This window comes from Cyprinodon tularosa, unplaced genomic scaffold, assembly GCF_016077235.1.
Source record: "Cyprinodon tularosa strain WSP-4 unplaced genomic scaffold, ASM1607723v1 ctg32, whole genome shotgun sequence".
NCBI classification, from domain to species: domain Eukaryota; kingdom Metazoa; phylum Chordata; class Actinopteri; order Cyprinodontiformes; family Cyprinodontidae; genus Cyprinodon; species Cyprinodon tularosa.
Window position 1 is genome coordinate 2,153,855 of NW_024039030.1, and position 22,056 is coordinate 2,175,910.

General features: G+C 36.3%; 2 protein-coding genes across 6 annotated transcripts in view; one reads left to right on the forward strand and one right to left on the reverse strand.

The window, feature by feature from the left end:
• Nucleotides 1–5,454: 5,454 nt before the first annotated feature.
• alox5a (arachidonate 5-lipoxygenase a) lies at nt 5,455–15,563 on the forward strand. Its single transcript, XM_038292944.1, has 14 exons — nt 5,455–5,845; nt 7,042–7,240; nt 7,339–7,420; nt 7,492–7,614; nt 8,207–8,313; nt 11,210–11,382; nt 11,540–11,686; nt 11,771–11,971; nt 12,054–12,140; nt 13,090–13,268; nt 13,365–13,486; nt 13,662–13,762; nt 14,144–14,314; nt 14,424–15,563. Exons 1-14 carry the CDS (start codon nt 5,696–5,698, stop codon nt 14,601–14,603), a joined length of 2,022 nt encoding a protein of 673 aa, XP_038148872.1. The 5' UTR covers nt 5,455–5,695; the 3' UTR covers nt 14,604–15,563.
• Nucleotides 15,564–19,901: 4,338 nt separating this feature from the next.
• march8 (membrane-associated ring finger (C3HC4) 8) overlaps nt 19,902–22,056 on the reverse strand; it is a 102,237-nt gene continuing 100,082 nt past the window's right edge. For all 5 annotated transcript variants that reach the window (XM_038292976.1, XM_038292977.1, XM_038292975.1 and 2 more), the window contains one exon: nt 19,902–20,913. In XM_038292976.1, the coding sequence (XP_038148904.1) occupies nt 20,609–20,913 (305 nt within the window). In that variant the 3' untranslated portion in view covers nt 19,902–20,608. The remainder of the gene's footprint in view (nt 20,914–22,056) is intronic.

A 22,056-nucleotide genomic window follows, 5' to 3' on the forward strand; every position in this document is an offset into this window, starting at 1 on the left:
GTGAGCAAATACTTTTGGCAATATAGTGTATATATATATAAAAAAAAATAAAAACTTGCACCAACTAGGTGTACTTTAGCTGCTGCTAAACGGTAGGGGTGTGGGAAATAATCGTTTTGGCGATATATCGTGATATTCGGCTGCCCAATATAATATCGATCTTTCAGTTCTTAGTATCGATTTAAAAAAAAAAAATTGGTTACATAAAACATTGATGGGAAAATGGGCTACCTCTGCACCACCACTCTGGCAGATAGCGCTGTGGAGCCCTTTTAACTGTGTGTGCAGCACCAAATCTGTATTTCAGGCAGTCACAGTGGAAGAAAACCCCAAACAACATGGATAATAATACCTAATAAATTTTTTCTGATGAAAATATCCAGCACTTGCTGTTTTATCTCATCATTTGATTTTGATAGCTAGGGAAAATATGGCAATATATAGTGATATTGCAATATCGTGATAATATCGTATCGTGACCCAAGTATCGCGACATGTATCGAATCGCAACACTCATGCCAATACTCACCTCTACTAAACGGTGACGTTCAATTTTTCTTTTTGGATTCAGGACTTAGTGTTTTGATTTTGCAATGCAGTAAACTGTTTTATTTTTGCTTTCTCGGTGCAAATACTTTGTGCGTGTCACAAGATATCTCAGAGCAGCCTTCCGTTTTATTTACAGGTCTTAAGTAATGTTTTTGTTTCTGTTTTTAAATTCTGCTTAACATGTTTTTTATGTTGCTTTTTATGTGCATTTAACTTAAAGACTGAGTCTGTACCTTTGATGATGCTGCCAGATGTACGATCATAATTGGATATATTACATGTTAGTATGACATGTTTATTAGACTGAACTCAGGTTTTAATTGCACTGAATCTTGTTATTTATTACTTCAGCCACATGTTGCCACTGGGTGGCAGTATTGATACACAATGTAAGTGCTTTTCAAGCCTTGCACACTACAAACCTCTCGTCACCATTACATGCCTGTTTGGGCCTGATCAGACAAAACTAAAGGAAACAAATTATTCCTGGCTTTTTGCATTGACTTTACTTAATACATTTACTATTGGATTTCAAATTCAAATAAAAGGATTTAAACTGACTTTTTTTTTTTAAATTATCCTTTGATTTATAATGTTTGCTCTGTTCTCAGAGAAAAAGTATTTCCCAGCTGGGTGAACAAATTGAGATAAACAGAATAAAAGCTCATAGTTGAGAGCAGATGTTTTACTTAACTGAGGTCATTTCCTTTACTGTTTTTTTCTTTCTCTCCTTTTGCCCATAATGTGGGCTTTGTATAATATAAACCAAATCTCTCAACCATGAACATTAGGTTTTTGATCCATTTCTGAAGGTGTTGCCTAACAGCATCTGGTTGTAAAATACAGTCTACAGCTTAAAAACTCTATTCAGCAGTTTTTGAAATGTACAGTGTTGCCAGTAAAATGCCTTACAAAGATACAATAAAGGGTTTTCTGTTCTGTTTTTCTATTCTACTTATACCCCTTTATTTTTCCACACATACTGCTACACCACTCAATACAAACTTATATATTTAAATTAAAGTTTATGTCACAAACCAACCAACAGTTTATTACTGTGAAGTACCTGAAAAATGGAAACATAGTTTTAGAATAAAAATGGAGAAAGTGCATAATGCATATGTATTCGGCTTGATTCCTCTCATTAGGATGCCTCTTTGTAAAATACAGCTAAGAAGAAAAGGAAAGCATTGATCCCAAAAAATTTCCCATTTTACCTCTGGAGGGGCTGCACGGATCCCCTGCTAAGGTAGGGGAGGTTGTTGACGAGGTCGTTGATTGGTCTATGTGCTGAAAAAGAAGCACATAGGTCAATTCATCAATGTGCTTCATGGGTTTGTACAGGGAAGCTGAGCTGATAGGAAGAGGTCCGAAGTGAAGCACTGGCCATCTCCAGAAGAAAACATTCTTTATACTTTAGGGGGAAACTAAGATGGAGGCTCAAACACGACAATGAGTAACTTTAAACAAACATCAAGGTCTACACTGAAATACTTCATATGAAAACAGTAGCTATGTTCTAATGGCCTGATCAGGGTTTAGATAGACAGATAAATAGATAGATAGAGAGAGAGAGAGAGAGAGAGAGAGTGAGAGAGAGAGAGAGAGAGAGAGAGCAGAGGGCTGTTTCATAAAACTGGTTTAGTGTTTAAGTCAGACTCAGTTGTTCAAGTCTGGCTTATTTGTTTGCAATTGACTCTGTTAACTCAACCTGGTCTGGAACAGGTTTAGAGCCAACTAAGTTCAAACTGTGTCCTCCTTGTTAAATCCAGCATCAGGGGTTACATTAAGTGACAGAAAGGGTGTCAGGTCTATATTTGGCCCAAACACATACCATTTCTTCACTGATTAATATGACCTCTTTGTCTTACTTTAAATGCATGAATGTTACCAATTTCTAGAGAAGAGATCATTTCCTAAACCAACTGAATTGGACCTCAGCTCTCCCACAGAAAAGCTCCAATCCTGCCTTAACTGTTCCCCTCACACACTGCAGAGGTCTGCACATTTTTGCAACCCAGGTTTTGTAACATGGCATTTTTTTTATTTACATTTATTTTGTGGTGGCAATAAAGGCATTATGAATATATGAATATGGTTCTTAGATCATGAAAATATGGTCCAGATTTCCACTGCCTGAATCTTTAGTTGCTTTGTTTAAAATATTGTCAAAATGGATACGGGTTAATATATTTAATTTAGATATATTTCTGGAAACAATGTGTGTGATGAAAAACATATGCATTTAATCTCTAAGCAATGGCCAGCCATCCCCTTTAGCTGTTTTAATTTATGGTAACTGCTTTTTTTTCTATCAATCGAAGACATTATGTGAGCAAAAACACTGGCTAGTTTGCCCTGTCTTGAATTATTGACAATAGGCCACAAAGGTGTCCTTTAGGCGAAACCTAATGTTTAATGCGATACCCTTCAGGACTTGACATTAATTTTCTACAAATTCTGCTCTTTAATTAATTATACCAAATATTAAAAAGCATATCACTTTTCCCTGTTGTTCACTTGTAATACAAAAAAGTAATTGTAATCCATTTGTCATTGTCATTCCACTACATAATGTATTTTTACCACGTTACACCTCCATTGATGCTACAATTCAATTTAGATTTTATTAATCATACATTTGATATAAAGGAGATCATTACATCTTTGTATTTCATCATAGAAAATTAATTTCCATATATATATATATATATATATATATATATATATATATATATATATATATATATATATATATATATATATATATATACACAGATGTATAAATATACAGGGGTTGGACAATGAAACTGAAACACCTCTCATTTTAGTGTGGGAGGTTTCATGGCTAAATTGGACCAGCCTGGTGGCCAATCTTCATTAATTGCACATTGAACCAATAAGAGCAAAGCGTGAAGGTCCAATTAGCAGGGTTGGAGCACAATTTTGCTCAAATTATTGCAATGCACACAACATTATGGGTGACATACCAGAGTCCAAAAGAGTACAAATTGTTGGTGCACGTCTTGCTGGCACATCTGTGACCAAGACAGCAAGTCTTTGTGATGTATCAAAAGCCCCGGTATCCAGGGTAATGTCAGCATACCACCAAGAAGGACGAACCACATCCAACAGGATTAACTGTGGACGCAAGAGGAAGCTGTCTGAAAGGGATGTTCGGGTGCTAACCCGGATTGTATCCAAAAAACATAAAACCACGGCTGTCCAAATCACGGCAGAATTAAATGTGCACCTCAACTCTCCTGTTTCCACCAAAACTGTCCGTCGGGAGCTCCACATGATCAATATACACAGCCGGGCTGCTATAGCGACTTGTGCCAATGCCAAACGTCGGTTTCAATGGTGCAAGGAGCGCAAATCTTGGGCTGTGGACAATGTGAAACATGTATTATTCTCAGATGAGTCCACCTTTACTGTTTTCCCCACATCCGGGAGAGTTACGGTGTGGAGAAGCCCCCAAAAAAGCGTACCACCAAGACTGTTGCATGCCCAGAGTGAAGCATTGGGGTGGATCAGTGATGGTTTGGGCTGCCATATCATGGCATTCCCTTGGCCCCATACTTGTGCTAGATGGGCGCATCACTGCCAAGGACTACTGAACCATTCTGGAGGACCATGTGCATCCAAAGGTTCAAACATTGTATCCTGAAGGAGGAGCCGTGTATCAGGATGACAATGCACCAATACACACAGCAAGACTGTGTTGAACATCTCCCATGGCCTGCACAGTCACCAGATCTAAATATTATTGAGCCACTTTGAGGTGTTTTGGAGGAGCGAGTGAAGAAAAATTTTCCTCCACCAGCATCATGTCGTGACCTGGCCATTATCCTGCAAGAAGAATGGCTTAAAATCCCTCTGACCACTGTGTAGGACTTGTAAATGTCATTCCCAAGACGAATTGATGCTGTATTGGCCGCAAAAGGAGGCCTTACACCATACTACTAAATCATTGGGGTCTAAAACCAGGTGTTTCAGTTTCATTGTCCAACCCCTGTATATACATATTTATAAATATATATATTTATAAATATATTTATATATATATATATATATATACTGTATGTTTACGTTTTATGATTTCTGTGAATAAGACTTGTTACTGCATTGGTTTTCTTTCTACACCAGCTGTGTTTTGCATTGAATAAAGCATGCATATATTCATATATCTTACTGAATAATATGTAAAAGTTTTAATCTGTTTGCCACTTACAGTAGGAAAAAAATTGAAAATCATACGTGTGCTGAATCAGAACATCCGATATACATTTTTGTATAAATCTACCTTATCTTCATTTCTTTTTTTTTTTCTTTCCTCTAACAGATGAATAACCATAAATCCTCTGTGAATCATGTCCCCCCCTGCTTGTTTTTCCATATTAGTGGGTGTTGGACACACAGAAGCCTCCTGTTAACCTTAATGTCCCTGTTTTATGATTAAAACCACGGAGGGGCTGTCTGAAATATTTGCATTTATTTTACTGGAACTGGGGTACACACTATCTCTTGTTGTTCCATGCCAGGTACTAATTTGACTGGTAAATGAATGAACATGTACACAACACTCTTAATTTCCTCATGAGTAAAATCAAGCTAAAATAGAATATAAGTATCTTTATTTTCATCCTTACAGAGACAAACATTTTTTTTTAATCACACTCAGCTGTTTCTTTTATATCCATCTTTTTTTCTTGCTTTTTGCTTCCTCACTTCGTTATCATCTCCAACAAAGCTGTGTGTTTGTTGGTTTTTCCTCATCGTGCAACCTCTGCACTTTTGGCACTCTAAACTTCCTCATCTCAGCATAGCTCTGATTAGTCTAAAAAAAAATCCCCCTGTGATGGTGAGGGGACCCCGTATTTTGTTAATACACTATTCCAAGCTGGTGACATCATACTTAGATCACAGAAATAATACATAACCCACGGAGGGTGGAGACACTTACAGCTGGGTTCCTATGCTGATGCATCTTCCTCATTTGGCTGATTACTCACTGCTTTCACGTTTTTAGAAAAGGCAAATAGAGGAGTTTACCCAGGTGAAGGGCAGAGCTGCATTCTGGGTCAAAGCCATTTGAAAAGCTGATTCTTTTCTGCAGGTTTCTTGTTATACATTAAGACCTGCCATGCCATCTTATACAGTGACTGTTGCCACGGGGAACCAGTGGTTTGCAGGGACGGATGATTATGTCTACATCACTCTGGTGGGGACTGAGGGATGCAGCGAGAGAACACTGCTGGATAAACCCCTCTACAACGACTTTGAGAGGGGGGCGGTAAGCTGGGTTGTTTTGATCTAGGGATCATAGTGACCTTAAGATTTATTTGTCTAATGAGCACAAATTCATACTGTACATCTGAACAGACTGGTAGTTGAAAAGAGAGAAGTTGTAAAGTGGTTTATCTTGTACGGTAAACTTAATATTTGGGGAAATATTAAGTCTAAGTTCTGCTTACTTATAAAGGATAAGTTTACAAATAAAAACGAATAACTTGGAATTTATGTTTACACACTAAAGCTATCATTGCGATTTGAGCAGCTCTTGTCTAGATAAGTTTTCACAAAAAGGCTTTTTTTTAACATCTAGAGGGAAAAAGTGAGTAAGAGCGTATGAAATAAATAAATGGATGTTTCATGTTAAGTGTTTCAGGAGAAACTTCATTTTGATTAAAAACTTATGCTGACAATTTTTGTCTTTGGCTTTATTGGATTTCTGAGGCAGGCAAATGCAAATATATCCTTAGACCGTTAAAAAAAGCAAAATAGTTTGACTGAATGTGGACAGCTTTAGTCACGTTGTTTCTAGGTTGCTTCAGGTGAAGCGATGAAGAAAGGAGTTCAGCCTTGCATCACAGTAAAGGAAGTTGCACTCTATATAAAAAAGTTAAAAATATATTATGACATATCTTTATTTAATTTTTTTAAGATACTTAAATAAAAAGGCATGATTCAAAAATGTAAATAATTATTGTATTTATTTGTGGGGAAAATCACAGTTTTAACTTTTGGAAGTAAGTTATAATGAATGAATTTTTTTTTTTTTATAAAATTGAAGTCTTATCAGGGAATTAGGTTACAAATAGCCTCTCTGACAAAAGAACTCATTGCAGCAAGATCCACAAAAAAAGGTTGAAAAAATGTGGATACATGTGAAAGTAAAATATAAGAAGAGTAAGGAATAAAACGTTTAAATGCTTCATAAATTAAGTGTTAGTTGAACAGGTGACACATTTGTAGAGTTGAATATATTATAGCTGTACTTCACAAGCAACTGTACTAAATCGGATGCCTTAGTCATTTATATACAAAACATGACTTATCTAGGTTTCATATTATTCATAATACTGTCAAATGAAATTTGATAATTTTTCTAAAATGTATTTTTCTATGTTAAAAATGCCATCATGCCAGATATTGAATGGCCTATTTAAATAGCCCCCTTTTTAACAGTTGCCACTGTTTAAACTGCAGGTGGACTCATATGACCTGAAAGTTGATGAGAACTTGGGTGATATCATGCTGGTGAAGATTGAGAAGAAGAAATATTGGATGCTGGATGACTGGTACTGCAGGTACATCACTGTCAAGACCCCACTTGGAGATTATGTGGAGTTTCCCTGCTTCCGCTGGCTGGTGGATGATAAGGAAGTGGTTCTGCGGGATGGACGAGGTATCTACTGATCCATCCACCTGAAAAAAAAGACAAAAAAAAAACTTTTTCTGCTTTATCATTTGACTGAATCCCTCCTTTTGTTTTGTCTGCTGTAGCATTTCTGCCAGAGGATGATAAATCCAGCATAGTAAAGCAGCACAGACAAAAAGAGCTGGATCAGAGAAGAAAAACCTTCAGGCAAGTTCACTTCTCTCATGAAGTAGAAGAAGCTCAGACTTTTTTTAAAATTAAATTATAATTTTTTATAGATGGAAGGAGTGGCAGCCAGGCTTTCCTATGAGCATAGATGCAAACAGACACAGGGACCTGCCCCGTGACATCCAGTTTGACAGCGAGAAGGGAGCAGATTTCATATTAAACTACAGTAAGGCGTACGTACAAAATCCTATTCTAAATACAGGAACAGGTTTCAGTCAAACGGATGTCAGCTGGTGTATCGCAGTATGTTAAAGAGGGTGTCTGCAGAGGTTAAACATAACATACCTCCTGGGTGTTCTGACAATGCAAGCCTTTATGAAGCCCTGATCAGATGCAGAACTGATGCCTCAGAGCATCCTCTATTTTATAAACTCAGAATTACCTTGGAAAAAAACAGAGGTGTCATTGTGTGGTTATCACAAGGGACATTTGCATTGTGCTTTGAGGCAAACATTTGAACTTGGGAAAAGGCACAATAACAAACAACCAAATAAATAAAAGGTAGTGTTATAGAAAATATTTAATCACTGCGATATCAAAAGTAGAACTACTGCTTTTCATATTTAAACGTTTGGTAAAAATGTATGTTTTTATAAGGTCATGCATTTACTCATCTTACTCACATCAAGTATTGATGTGAGTAATTTGAGTTTAATATGATGTTAAACTCTGATGGATCTGTCCATTTTTTAAAGCACATTTATAACTCGCTTCAATATCTTCAAAATATTAATATATTATGACTATTGCGGATTTTTTTTTCAGAATAGAGAACCTGTGTGTGAACAGTTTCATGAACATGTTCCAGTCATCATGGAGTGACTTTGGCGACTTTGAGAAAATCTTTGTGAGAATCAAAAACACCATCTCAGGTCAGCCATATTGCTCTTTTTGCCATGCCAACTGCTAAGCTGCACTAATTTGTGCCTGTGTTAACTAGTTAAGCTAGGCTAAGTAATTTGCATCTTCTGCTACATTGATATATTTGTTTATATTAGTTTCTATATTAATAAGTTTCTCTATGTTTTGTGTAGCAATGCATTATTTAACACTGCATAAGGCAATGATACTGTTTTTTTCCATTGCACTGGCCTATTCTATAGACTATTAAACTAAGCTGTACTACGTATCGTATTCTATAGTATTACTAAAATCTGTTGTACCGTACTTATGTATTTTATGCTGTGTAGATCTATGTTTAAAGTCATGTCAGGGTTTATTATACATTTCATGTTGCATTACATGTTGATTGTGTTATTTTAGGCCAGTGCTTCAAAACTTATTGACCAATATTTAAGTTGCGATTACACTGATCCTCACTAGGGGTTGCGCTCCCCACTTTGGAAACCACAGGGCTAAGGTATTAAGGCCATTAGTCCCAGTACTATGTTAATGTGTATATGTTTATGGTGTACCTTTGTAATTCCTTTATTTCATTATTTATTATGATTATATTATGAGTAGTTTCCACCAAAGTGGTCACTAATCTGCCAATTGATAAAATAAAATAAAAATACTAAAAAAAAACTAAAACTAAAAACTAAAATTTAGGACAATTTGACAAAAAGATATAATATTCATACAATTGATCTGACATCACATTTTACATATATTAACTTAAAACATTTGATTTTATATTAACTTAAAACATTTGATTTCAGAGCTCTTTTCAAAGAAGATATACTTTTCAATTCTCTAACGTTTTTAGGTAATTCATTCCATTCTTGAAATGCTGTATAGGCAACAGATTTGTGAAAGGTGTTTGTCTTAGCACAGTCTAAAATAAATGTTATTTCAGTTGAGTATCTGCTGAAATGATTATTTGATCAGAAATAATAAGCTTCTCATACAGTGTTTCAGGTCTACCTGTTCATTTGATTTTGCTTAAGATGCTAAGCAAATTATACTGAAACCTAGAATTCAACAGAGGCCACGATAAAGTATGATGCGTTTCAGCAATGCTTTTGAAAAAGGATATCTTGAACCTGCAACCTTGAAAAATCTGTTTTATTGGCAGCAGTCCATATACCGAATGGTATTCTAGGTGAGAAAGAGCTAAAGATTGCACAGCCTCTATCAAAGCTATTGTAGAAATAACCGCTAATTACATTATCAATATGATAAAAAAACAATGACAAGTGATGATCCACTGTGATACCTAGTAATTGTTTTTTTTTTACTTCCTCCAAAACATAGCTTTTCACTGTAAGGGTTAACTGTGGATTATTATACAACCACCGTCTACTTCCAGTTAACATTGATTTAATCTAAATAACATCTAGAATCATATTATCATTAGCTCATTTAACTTGGGAACCTATTTCATTTTCCAGTACAATTGAAATATCTGAGGTATTTGAATCGGAATTAGGTATTGTTAAGTTATCTGCATACATAAAAACAGAAGATTGACGTAATACAGTCAAGTCATTACAATAAACAGAGGAAAGGAGGGGGCAGAGGGAACTACCCTGAGGCAAACCACAGTGGGTCTCACACCTGTCAGACAAGAAGCAATTATGAAACACTTGATTGATTGATAGCTTTTTTGAGCTCACACTGGAGAGATTTACTTGCTACATTAGCTCAATAGTCCAAAAGATGACAGTATACAGTGCATCCCCTATATATATATATATATATATATATATATATATATATATATATATATATATATATATATATATATATATATATATATATATATATATATATATATATATATATATATATATATATATATATATATATATGTATGTACGGAATTTCCTAAATTCACTCTAGTCCCAATCCAAAACTGGTATCGGAAATTGGTATGAAATCCATTTAAAACCGAATATCAGATTATATCGTCTTGTATCTAAAATCTCACATGTAAGCTATCTGATGGATACACTCTTAAAGTGTCTGTAAGCTACTGGTTAATATTAAATTAGTGGGTTGTTCTCATATCTATTGTTGTTGTCTATTGTTCTCTGTTTAAGTAATATCAATAGAAGAAGCATTTTCTAACAAATGATGCTACAAAATGAGTAATAAAGGCACATATGATGTTGTATTGCCTACATGATGTATTGGCACATCTCTACTCTTGGATCTTAGGTCTGCTCTCTGAACCGCTGCGCTACTTGTTACAAAATTGTCAAACAGTTTGCTTCTTGCAGCTCTTGGCTATTTTTCAAGTATGCTGTAATATTAGCAGAGCAAAAATGAATGGCTAAAATGCTAGGAAAGACTCTATAAGGAAGGGGTTTAGGAAAATATAGTCTGTCTTTTTATTTATTTGGAAAACACGGATGTTGTGCTCGTTTATTTTCCTGTAGGTGCAGTGTAGACTGAGCTGTAATTGGTTTTGGCGCCTATCTGTTTTCGTCCAGTGAACATTTGCCCCTCCTGGCCAGCCGAATGACACAGGAGTTAATACTTGTTTGCATAACCAGTGTGTTTGAAAACAAGCATGTTCTAAAAATTTTTCCATTACTGTATGTTATTTTACATTATATTATCAAACATTGCATCATTTTAAGCTGAAACTTGTTGTCTTTATATATGTAGAAAGCATAGTCTACTTATTTGGTATTCATGAATTTTGTTTTGAGTATTTATTATATTAACGTGAAGGACTAAACAAAAAAAAATGCATCACCACAAAAATGTTTCATACTGTATATTTTTGTGTATACAAGCACACAGATACATGTATATATACGTGTGTGTGGTGTATATGTATGTATGGATGTGTAATTTTTGTTTTCATTTGCTTTTCAGAGTATGTGATGCAACACTGGAAAGAAGACTTCATGTTTGGATACCAGTTTTTGAATGGTTGTAATCCTGTGTTGATCAGCAAATGCACTAAACTGCCTGACAAGTTCCATGTAACTAATGAGATGGTTTCAGTCAGCCTGGAGAGGGACCTGACCCTGGAGCAGGAAATTAAGGTTGATGTTTGTCTGTTTTTATGAATCCTTGTAACATCACTTTCCATTTCAAAGATAAAACAGCAGAAGGTCAACTTTCCTTTGACAAGGAGAACAATTGTGACTCACTTTGATCATCTAAGCTGATACGCACTTTAAAGCTTTGTTCTGGTTGCAGGCAGGCAATTTATTCATAGCGGACTATGAAATGCTAGAGGGCATAAATGCGAATACCACAGACCCAAACACGCAGCAGTACCTGGCAGCTCCAATCTGTCTGCTTTACAGGAACGTGCGTAACAAGATCATGCCTATAGCCATACAGGTACACTGAGGGTGGGCAACAGCAGGTGGGGCATTTTTCAGCCGATACATGACTGTAGCTGAACTCTGGGTTTGACTTTATCAGCTTGGCCAGGATCCAGATGAAAACCCAATCTTCCTTCCCACTGACAGTCAGTATGACTGGCTGCTGGCTAAGATCTGGGTGCGATCAGCTGACTTCCAGCACCATCAGACCATCACACACCTGCTGAGGACACATCTGATGACAGAGGTGTTTGGTATCGCCATGTACAGGCAGCTTCCGGCTGTTCACCCAGCATTTAAGGTAAACACTGGTCTCGAAGGTTGCTTTGTCAATTGATCGAGCAATTGTTTAATTAATTTATTGCCTGTCTTTCTTTTCTCAGTTACTCATCCCACACATTCGCTTTACTATCGCCATCAATACCAAGGCCAGAGAACAGCTCATTTGTGAGTGTGGGATTTTTGACAAGGTTAGTTTCTAGATATTAAACTAAGGTAGAATAAGCACAAAACATATGTGAAAATAACAATGATTGTATGAAAAAAAAATTTTTTGGGGTATTTTGTTTTGTCCAGATTTAAATCAAATCCCAAAGTACTACACTCAATAAAACGAAAGGACATTAGAATGAAGCTGAAATACACAAAATAAATCAGTGTAATATAATCACTTGTAAAATAAAAAGAGGAAAAAGATTCTAAGCGAAAACATTAAAGTCATTGGGTTAAAAAAGGGACTAAAAAATGTCAAAGCTAAAGGGACAGTGTGTAGGATTTAGCCCCATCTAGTGGTGCGCTAAATTATCTACAAATGAAAGACTGGTTCCTCTCTGTCCTCTGGGTGTGAGACCTACTACAGAAGCTGCTGAGGGACATTGTACTGTTTCTAATTGTCGGAGACACATCAACCTCTGTCACCCTTATCAAATCTGCTGAAATAAAATATTAAACACTTGGAACATGTCTCAGAGAACAAGAGGAAAGCTGGTAGGACTTCAAGGAAGAATAACTGTAGCTGATAACATCCAGTGCAGGATAACAAACAAAATATCAGCTTCTGCCAGGGACCAGAAAACATTACTGCTTTTTATATTTTTCACACCTCAAACTGTCAAGGAGTTGCATCGGCTAAAACCCTAACTTGTTCTGACGGGTCATTTAAAATTTAAATTTATATACAAATCCATGAAAAATCTGCCTTTTTTCTTTTTGTTTACAAATTGTGGGTATTGTGGTGTTTATTTTTTTCTCCATTTAGAATGTGATCCTAATACTACACTCTGACACTATATGAACACTATGGTTTCCAATAAGTATAGTGGTGAAAAGGTGCAATTGAGGTTGCATGAAAGAAAGCATCAACATGATTTAATGCTAAAGGATAATATATATATTTTTTTTGTTCTGTGCATTATCAAGGCAAATGCAACAGGCGGGGGTGGTCATGTCCAGCTGATCCAGAAAGCCATGAAGACTCTGACCTACAGATCTCTCTGCTTCCCCGATATGATCAAGAGCCGCGGCATGGACAGCACAGAGGATCTGCCCACCTACTTCTACAGGGATGATGGCTACAAAGTGTGGGAAGCCACCAAGAGGTGGTTATAAATCAAATCAGTTTCACTTTTTAAAAGTCTAATACAAGATGTACAATAGAAATTAAACAGCTTTTCCTTCTATTTTATTCCTGGCAGTTTTGTCTCTGAGGTGATGGGTATATACTACACCAGTGATGAAAGAGTGCAGAGAGACGAGGAAATACAGGCCTTTGTCAAAGACGTATGCAGCTTTGGTATGCAGGACTTCGATCACTGCGGTAGGCACACTTTACAAACATGTTTGGAATATGCTGAAAAGATGACTAACAGAAAAGTTGCATGAACCTTTGTGTTGCAGCATCATTCAGTAGTTTATCAACAGTTCAAGGATCTTTTGCAAGCAAACCTTTTTTCTAAAAATGACTTGGTCAATTCTGTTTGCCTCTTGCTTAGAGTTTCCAAAGTCTGTGAAGACACGGGAAGAGCTGATAGAGTACCTGACTGTGGTTATATTCACTGCTTCTGCTCAGCATGCAGCAGTGAACTTCGGACAGGTAGGTCATTAAAAAAACCCCAAAAAACCAAAGACGAATAGGTTATATACTTTTTTTTTCAATTGTGAAAACACAAAAATAGTTGAAACCAGATATCTTTATGGAAAAAATCCATAACTTTTGTATATTTGCTCTCTAAAATCTTCTTGTTATTAAAGATATTCAAAAGGCAGTGATACCATATCTGCCTGTACAGAAAGTATAAAAAAATAGCAAAGTATTATCTTATTATTCTGGCATTTACCAAATAAGAATCAGTTTAATGATCCTAACTGACAGGAAACTGTCTGATTCCTGACAGTGAGTGTAAAATGTTTGTTTCTATATAGCAGAACATGAGCAAAGATGCTCATGTTCTGCATCTTTGTGTGCAATGTGTAGTATGACTGGTGCTCCTGGATCCCCAATGCTCCATCTACCATGCGGAAACCACCTCCAAAGGAGAAAGGACAAGCAGATGTGAAACTGATCATCGAAAGCCTCCCTGATCGTGGTCGTTCCAGCTGGCACCTGGGGGCCGTGTGGGCCCTCAGCCAGTACCAGGAGAATGAGGTTTGTAAAACATACAGGCTGCCATTCAAACTGCAGAGATGAGACAGCAGAATCTTCAGACTTCTATATTGACGTGTGCCTCTGAGCTAATTAGTTTTTCTCTATGCAGCTGTATCTGGGGATGTATCCAGATGAACACTTTATAGAGAAGCCAGTGAAGGCGGCCATGGACAGGTTCAAGAAACAGCTGTCAGAGATAACCAGCTCCATCAAAAGGAGAAATGAAGGAAAGAAGCTGCCGTACTACAACATGTCTCCAGACAAAATCCCAAACAGTGTTGCTGTTTGAGGAGTAAAACTCACCTCATATATATAAAATCCAGCTCTATTTTACGGCTGTCATTTAAGAATTGTAAGAAATAGAGCTTTTGGCAATCATTCAAAAGATATTCTTGATTAAGTTTTGTCTAGTTTGTGAACATTTGATTACATATCTAAAGTGAGAAATATACATTTAAAAATGGACTGTCTGCTTAATGTTTCCCTTCTGAATATAAAGTTAGGCATATTTGTGATGCTTGACACTGATTGGCATACAAAGAATCGGCCAAGCACAAGGATTCTGTTTTGATTTATTGCGGTTTATATTTTCATTTCCATCCGAGGATAAATTCAGAATACACATCTAACAGGACATTTAAAATAAGACTTTTAGATGCTGAAGATCTTGATCAGAATTTCAAAGCAATAAGCTTTGATTGAAAGTGCCGTCATGATACAACTAATCTCAGTGTTCCAGAGTGCAAAATAAGAGCTCCAACTTTTTACTTTGTAAATAATACTAATAATTTAACTATGTTTCCAATGTAACTCACGGTTTTGGGATTGTTAATATCTTTTTTTTCCTGCTTTGTAGTCCTACCTAAAGTAAAAAAAACAGTCTAATAGCATTGGGTGTATGTGCTATGGAGAGAAAACTATTGGTTGTATGTTTATTTTAATAATCGTTTTGTATAATGGATTTCTGCCTCCTTTTTTCTAGAGAAAAATTAAGTTTTTTTTTTTTTTTTTTTACACGTGCGTCTTTGCTCTGTATAAATGTCAGAATAATATTGTTGTAAAGCCAATGATGTTAGTTATCTAGAATGTAAGACATTCAGGGATTTCAAATGTAGGGATTGGTGGGATTTATGTTGTTCCGATTCATATTTCTCTGAAACTTTAAATGATTTGGGTTTGTGTCTCTTCTAAAGCATTTTAATGACATATTTTCTTAATCTGATTTATGAATAAATTGAATCTAAACACAGTTTCATAACCTCTTTACTGACTAGGTTCATCAGACTGGTTACGTTCAAGTCTGAGATGTGCACACAGTTGAATCATAAACCAGTTCTTTCCTATTTGCACATCTCTAAGTCAGTATGTTTTGATTTTATTTAATGATATATAAATAAGTTGTTTCACCATCTGACAGATCTACAGTAGATGGAGTTTTGTTGACTTGAATTTAACCTTGAAAAAAAAAAAAAAAAGAAGAATTTAGATATGAGGTATGGAAATACAGGTGCTGGTCATAAAATTAGAATATCATGAAAAAGTAGATTGATTTCAGTAATTCCATTTAAAAAGTGAAACTTGTATATTATATTCATACATTACATACAAACTCATATATTTCAGATGTTTATTTTGTTTAATTTTGATGATTACAAATGACAACAAATGAAAATCTCAAATTCATCATATCAGAAAATTAGAATATTACTGAAGACCAATAAAAACAAAGGATTTATAGAAATGTTGGCCAACTGAAAAGTATGAACATGAAAAGTATGAGCATGTACAGCACTCAGTATTTAGTTGGGCCTCCTTTGGCCTGTATTACTGCAGCAATGCGGCGTGGCATGGAGTCGATCAGTCTGTGGCACTGCTCAGGTGTTATGATAGCCCAGGTTGCTCTAATAGTGGCTTTTAGCTCTTCTGAATTGTTGGGTCTGGTGTATTGCATCCTCTTCTTCACAATACCCCATAGATTTTCTATGGGGTTAAGGTCAGGAGAGTTTGCTGGCCAATTAAGAACAGGGATACCATGGTCCTTCAACCAGGTACTGGTAGCTTTGGCACTGTGTGCAGGTGCCAAGTCCTGTTGGAAAATGAAATCTGCATCTCCAAAAAGTTGGTCAGCTGCAGGAAGCATGAAGTGCTCTAAAACTTCCTGGTATGTGGCTGCGTTGACCCTGGACCTCAGAAAACACAATGGACCAACACCAGCAGATGACATGGCACCCCAAACCATCACTGACTGTGGAAACTTTACACTGGACTTCAAGCAACGTGGATGAAGTGCCTCTCTTCTTTTCCTCCAGACTCTGGGACCTTGATTTCCAAAGGAAATGCAAAATTTACTTTCATCAGAGAACATGACTTTGGACCACTCACCAGCTCTTTAGCCCAGGCAAGACGCTTCTGACGCTGTCTGTGGTTCAAGAGTGGCTTGACACAAGGAATGCGACAGCAGAAACCCATGTCTTTCATACGTCTGTGTGTGGTGGTTCTTGAAGCACTCACTCCAGCTGCAGTCCACTCTTTGTGAATCTCCCCCACATTTTTGAATGGGTTTTGTTTCACAATCCTCTCCAGGGTGCGGTTATCTCTCTTGCTTGTACACTTTTTTCGACCACATCTTTTCCTTCCCTTCGCCTCTCTATTAATGTGCTTGGACACTGAGCTCTGTGAACAGCCAGCCTCTTTAGCGATGACCTTTTGTGTCTTGCCCTCCTTGTGCAAGGTGTCGATGGTCGTCTTTTGGACAACTGTCAAGTCAGCAGTCTTCCCCATGATTGTGTAGCCTATAGAACTAGACTGAAAGACCATTTAAAGGCTTTTGCAGGTGGTTTGAGTTAATTAGCTGATTAGAGTGTGGCACCAGGGGCCATCAATTTTGAACCTTTTCACAATATTCTAATTTTCTGATATGATGAATTTGAGATTTTCATTTGTTGTCATTTGTAATCATCAAAATTAAACCAAATAAACATCTGAAATATATGAGTTTGTATGTAATGTATGAATATAATATACAAGTTTCACTTTTTAAATGGAATTACTGAAATCAATCTACTTTTTCATGATATTCTAATTTTATGACCAGCACCTGTAAGCGCTATGCAATTGTATATGATGGTGGCACATTACTGCCACCAGACGGCAGTACTCTTCAGGAAATGTAAAAACTTAAATTCTCAGTTATCTTATAATAAGGGTTAAAGTTGGATTAAAATACCAAATATTCTTAGCTGTAATTTGTCCTCATACGACATTCGAACTTAAAAAGGGACATTAACATAACAGACTGATGCAGAGATATAAAAACAAAGAAATTATCTTTCTGCTGATGTATTTTTTTTTCAAACTGGCAACAACGGGTGGAACTTAAAACCTGCAGAAAAAAAAAATCTCAAATCTAGTTGGCTTTACAGGAATAATCACAACACAGAAGAATGTGAAAAAGACCCAACTTAATTTTTATTTGGTTGTTCTTTTTAATTTTACATATTTGTTCAAACATTGGAAATAAACTGAAAACACATCAAGATTTCTCTTAAAAACGTACACACTTTTACCAAACTCTTTACAGTTACTATCTTAAAGCAAATTCACAGACAAAAAACACGTGGAATGATATGAGACGCGGGGAAAACAGTCATACATGTTCAAGTCCGGTCAGTAGTAAACAAATTAAGCTTTTTATGCAAGTTCAACTAGTCCCAGACATGATCTAGTTTCATGAAACAAAACACTTGGGGAAAATACAGGAGATGAGAGAAAATGTTGAGACAAAGAGTCGCATTAAGTTGAGTAAAGCTCAGATTCCTGGACGGGAGTTAGGATTAATGGACTATAAAGTTGTCAAGTGGAGATAATTTCATATTCTGGCTATTGCATGTGTATCTGATTGAACTGAAGTAAAATGTAAATAGGCTATCCAAGAGAAACATCCATTAAAACCATCAACTTCATAAAAGGAGCCAGCTCCTGGAAGGTGACAGTAAATCAAAAAAAGGCAAATTAAATGCCTAAATCTCTCGTTTCAGGGAAACTGCAGCTTCGTTCAGCCATTTTCATTTCTAGAATTTAAATGCTGTACATTTTAGCAGTAGTTGCATATTTCTAACAGAATCTAACAACTGATTTAAAAAGAGGAAAACAAAGATTAATATATGAAAGAAAAACTGTGCAAAACACAAGCAGCAAAAATATTTGCCCTTGCTTAAGCCTGAAAAAAGGGACTAGATGCAAGTTGCATAAAAACAGCTTAAAGAAGGGTTGGTTTCTATAAACAAAGTGTACACTATTTCTGATAAAAATAAATACAAACACAAAAATAAAGAATTTCATTACCTATCCAAAGGACACCCTGACCTTTAATATTACTGTAGAGAAGAACAAAAAAAAAAAAAAAAAAACAAAAAAAAAAAACGTAATTGCACTTTTAAAAATCTGTCTAATTGCATGGAGCCTTCTGGGTATTGAAGAAGGGTAACTGTTTTTTTAAACAAACTAAACACGGGGTGATGGTGGTTCCTTTTGCCCATGCTCTCTATTCAAACACAATCCCAGATCACAAGGGCTTATAATTAAATATAATATGCATTATTACAAAAAACCCAACAACCTGTGCTTTAATTATTGCTGCTGCAGAGCACTAACACATCCTTAATGGTCACAGACAGCATACTGGTATAAGGGACAGTTTAAGAAAATGTTTGTGTTGTTTGAATGGCTGTAAAGTCTTGCATTGCTTGCATTTTCCACAAATGAAAGAAATAAAGCCACGAGAAATCAACTGCTGTTTGCTTTAGATTTAAGCTGCACACCAGCAGGTGGCGACACAATCTAATTATTCATAAAGCTCAGTTTCCATCACAGGCTGCAAACCTAAAGATGGTTTTATTGAAAAATGATTGAACTGTCAGAGTATAGAATCAACTTTATATTAAAGAGCTTGCAGTCAGATGTAATTTAGGAGGAAACAGGAACTGAGAGGTATGATGCTGGTTGTCTGGTGATAAAATAAAACAGACATGATGGAGCATGTGACACTGGAGAAGAAAACAAGCAAACCACAGTTTGTGTTTCTTTTACAGCTTGTTGATGAAATATTTAAAAACAGGCTATTAATGGAATATAAATATCTCAACCTGCTAAGGCGAAAAATAGGCAAAAAAAAAGAAGAAAATCACATTATCAACCTGTTGGTTTCTTAATCTGATCTGGCAGCAAATGTTATAGATCCTTGTCTGCGAGGAAGTGTGAGCAACAAAAAAGGAAACCGAAAACAGTAAGCTGTTCATTTCTCGAGGCCTAAATTGGTAATGTCTCATGACTAAGCAAACACATCAGCTCACATTAAAAACTACACAAGGAATATCACACTGTAAATACTGTCATTCACAAGATATTAAACCAAAAAAAAAATGTAATGCTGTTATATGCCTGCAGGCTTGCATTACCTTCTCAAGACATGGAAATGATTCTTGCAATGTCAAGTTACTAGTAAAAAAAATATTTTTTTGATTTTATTTATGTTTTTAATCATTTTTAGAAAATATTACATTCTCAAAGCCTTCAGAAAGTCCATGTGTTGGGCGGTAGAGGAGTCAGATGTTAACACTTTCTGTTTCCTTAAGCAGGTTTCCCTCATTTTACCATCCCAATTTCTTTTTTTTTTTTTCCCCATCCAAGTGAGGGTTAAGTCCGTAAGAGTATGTGCATTTAAGGAAAAAGTTTCACTGTGCTCTTCCCAATGAACGAAATACAACATTTACGTCATTCTAAATTAAAAAAAGGAAAAGAACTAAAAAAGTAGGAGAGGAGATGATTTAGAGCTTCAAAAAAAGTGCTTCAATGCATTTCCAAGGCCTGGTCACAGTCTGACTAGTGCGAAGATGGCAGTATATGGAAGGTTCAAGAGATCAGATGCACGGCAGCGTATTGATCTAACACTTCATTGTTATCATGTGTAGGTAGAAATAAACGCGTTCTAACAAGTCCAAAAAACGATGCATCAAATATGGGCTTTTAGGGATTTCCTGATCCGCTCATCTGGAGGGGAACATGAACAGAGCATGTAGAGTGTTGAGTTCCAGGCCTTTTGTGACATTTATAAGAGTCGGTACAAACAGTTCGGTCCTGGGAGGGGAAAGGTCGAATGTGGTTGGAGCGAACAGGCGGAGTCAGAAAAGGACAGTCAAGTCTACCATCAGAGGAAGGTGAACGTCAAGCGCTACTCTTCCCTCCCGCCGGTTTCTACCAGCACAAGTAGGGGGGGTTGATGAAATTTATTTTGTGTCAGACATGCAGCACCTCCATACTGTATTCTTCTGTCTCTGTGTACTGGGAGGAGTTTGTGTCTGACTGGTTGGGGGCCAGAGCCTCCTTGCTCTCCAGGCTTGGCTCCATGAGCGGGGGTTTCTCCAGCGCCAGTTTTTTACATGTGTCCGGCCGGTTCTGCACATAAATGACCCGGTTGTAGGCCTTGAGTCTCTTCCATAGATGGATGTAGACCTTGCACTGGACATACATAAAAACCAGTCCACCGGTGAAGCCGATGGCCACCACCACAAGCTTGGTCCAGAAAGGCCATTCCAGGATACCTGAGGATGAGAAAACCAGAAAAAAAGGAATCATGGGCAGGATTCAAACACAAACCATAAATAATAATGATTAAAAAAAAGATGCATTATGACAGGAAAGAATGAAAAACAGATTTTGCAAATGTAATTGTAAAAGCTCTAAAAAAAAGACAAAACTGAGGGAACACAGAGAAAAGGGTGGAATGATAAAGAATAAAAAAACAAGCAGATCAAAGCTGAATCATATAATAAAATGCTTATATGGAGCACCTACAGAGCCCATTTCACAATTTGTCAAATTTTATATGTGACAGTTCAACTTTAAGTGGTGCATAAAACAAAGAACACTAAAATAATTTTAAAATATAAATCTGGAAAGTGTCGTCAGCTCCTTTTACATCATTTGCTCCAAATATGATCCCTTGCACACCAGTGTCTTTAAAAATCACCTAATTAGTAAATAGAGCTATTCTTTACACATTTCAATTAGCACACTCTCAAATAAAGAACATTAATAAGAAAATCTTTTGATGTGCACATGGTAACTAATAGGAATTAGGATAACAACGGTGTCAAAACTCGGCCCTCGGGGGCCTGTGTCCTGACACTTTCAGACACTACTGATTTACATACAAAGGTACCTACAGGGTAGAAAACACCTTGAAAACACCATTCTCATATTATAAGGTGATGGTAGTAGCATCATTGACTGCTTTGCTAAGAAGATTGGGTAAACATCTTAGTGTGCATGGGAGGAGATGGTTCACACATAGAGCCGCATAGACTTATCACTATTACTGTATCAAAGTATACTTGAAAGGTTTTACTTTGCATTAATGAAAACATATGCTTGCCACACTCTTCAGATTGCTCCAAAAAAGCATTGTATGATTTCATAATTATGCGCTTCTGTGTTTGTCTGTCATATAAAATCTGGTTAAAATACAATCAGGCTTGTGGTTGTTTCTTGACAAAAAGTGAAACATGAAAAAGAGAATCGTCAGCTGTCAATTATTTTGCAGTATGCTCCTGATTATTTGTATAAATATTGGAGACAAGCCATGCAAACAGCTGCTATATTTTTTCAACATTATTGCAGATCATAGTGTTTGAGCTCAATATTTATTTTCTTTTGGTTTGTAAAGTTTCAACTGAGATGAGTTC

Excerpts from the sequence above, each read along its gene's own strand:
- alox5a (XM_038292944.1), top strand. The coding sequence starts at position 5,696 with ATGCCATCTTATACAGTGACTGTTGCCACGGGGAACCAGTGGTTTGCA. Across the intron at positions 11,687-11,770 it reads TCATGCCTATAGCCATACAG|CTTGGCCAGGATCCAGATGA; the intron begins GTACACTGAGGG and ends TGACTTTATCAG. Across the intron at positions 13,763-14,143 it reads CAGCAGTGAACTTCGGACAG|TATGACTGGTGCTCCTGGAT; the intron begins GTAGGTCATTAA and ends TGCAATGTGTAG.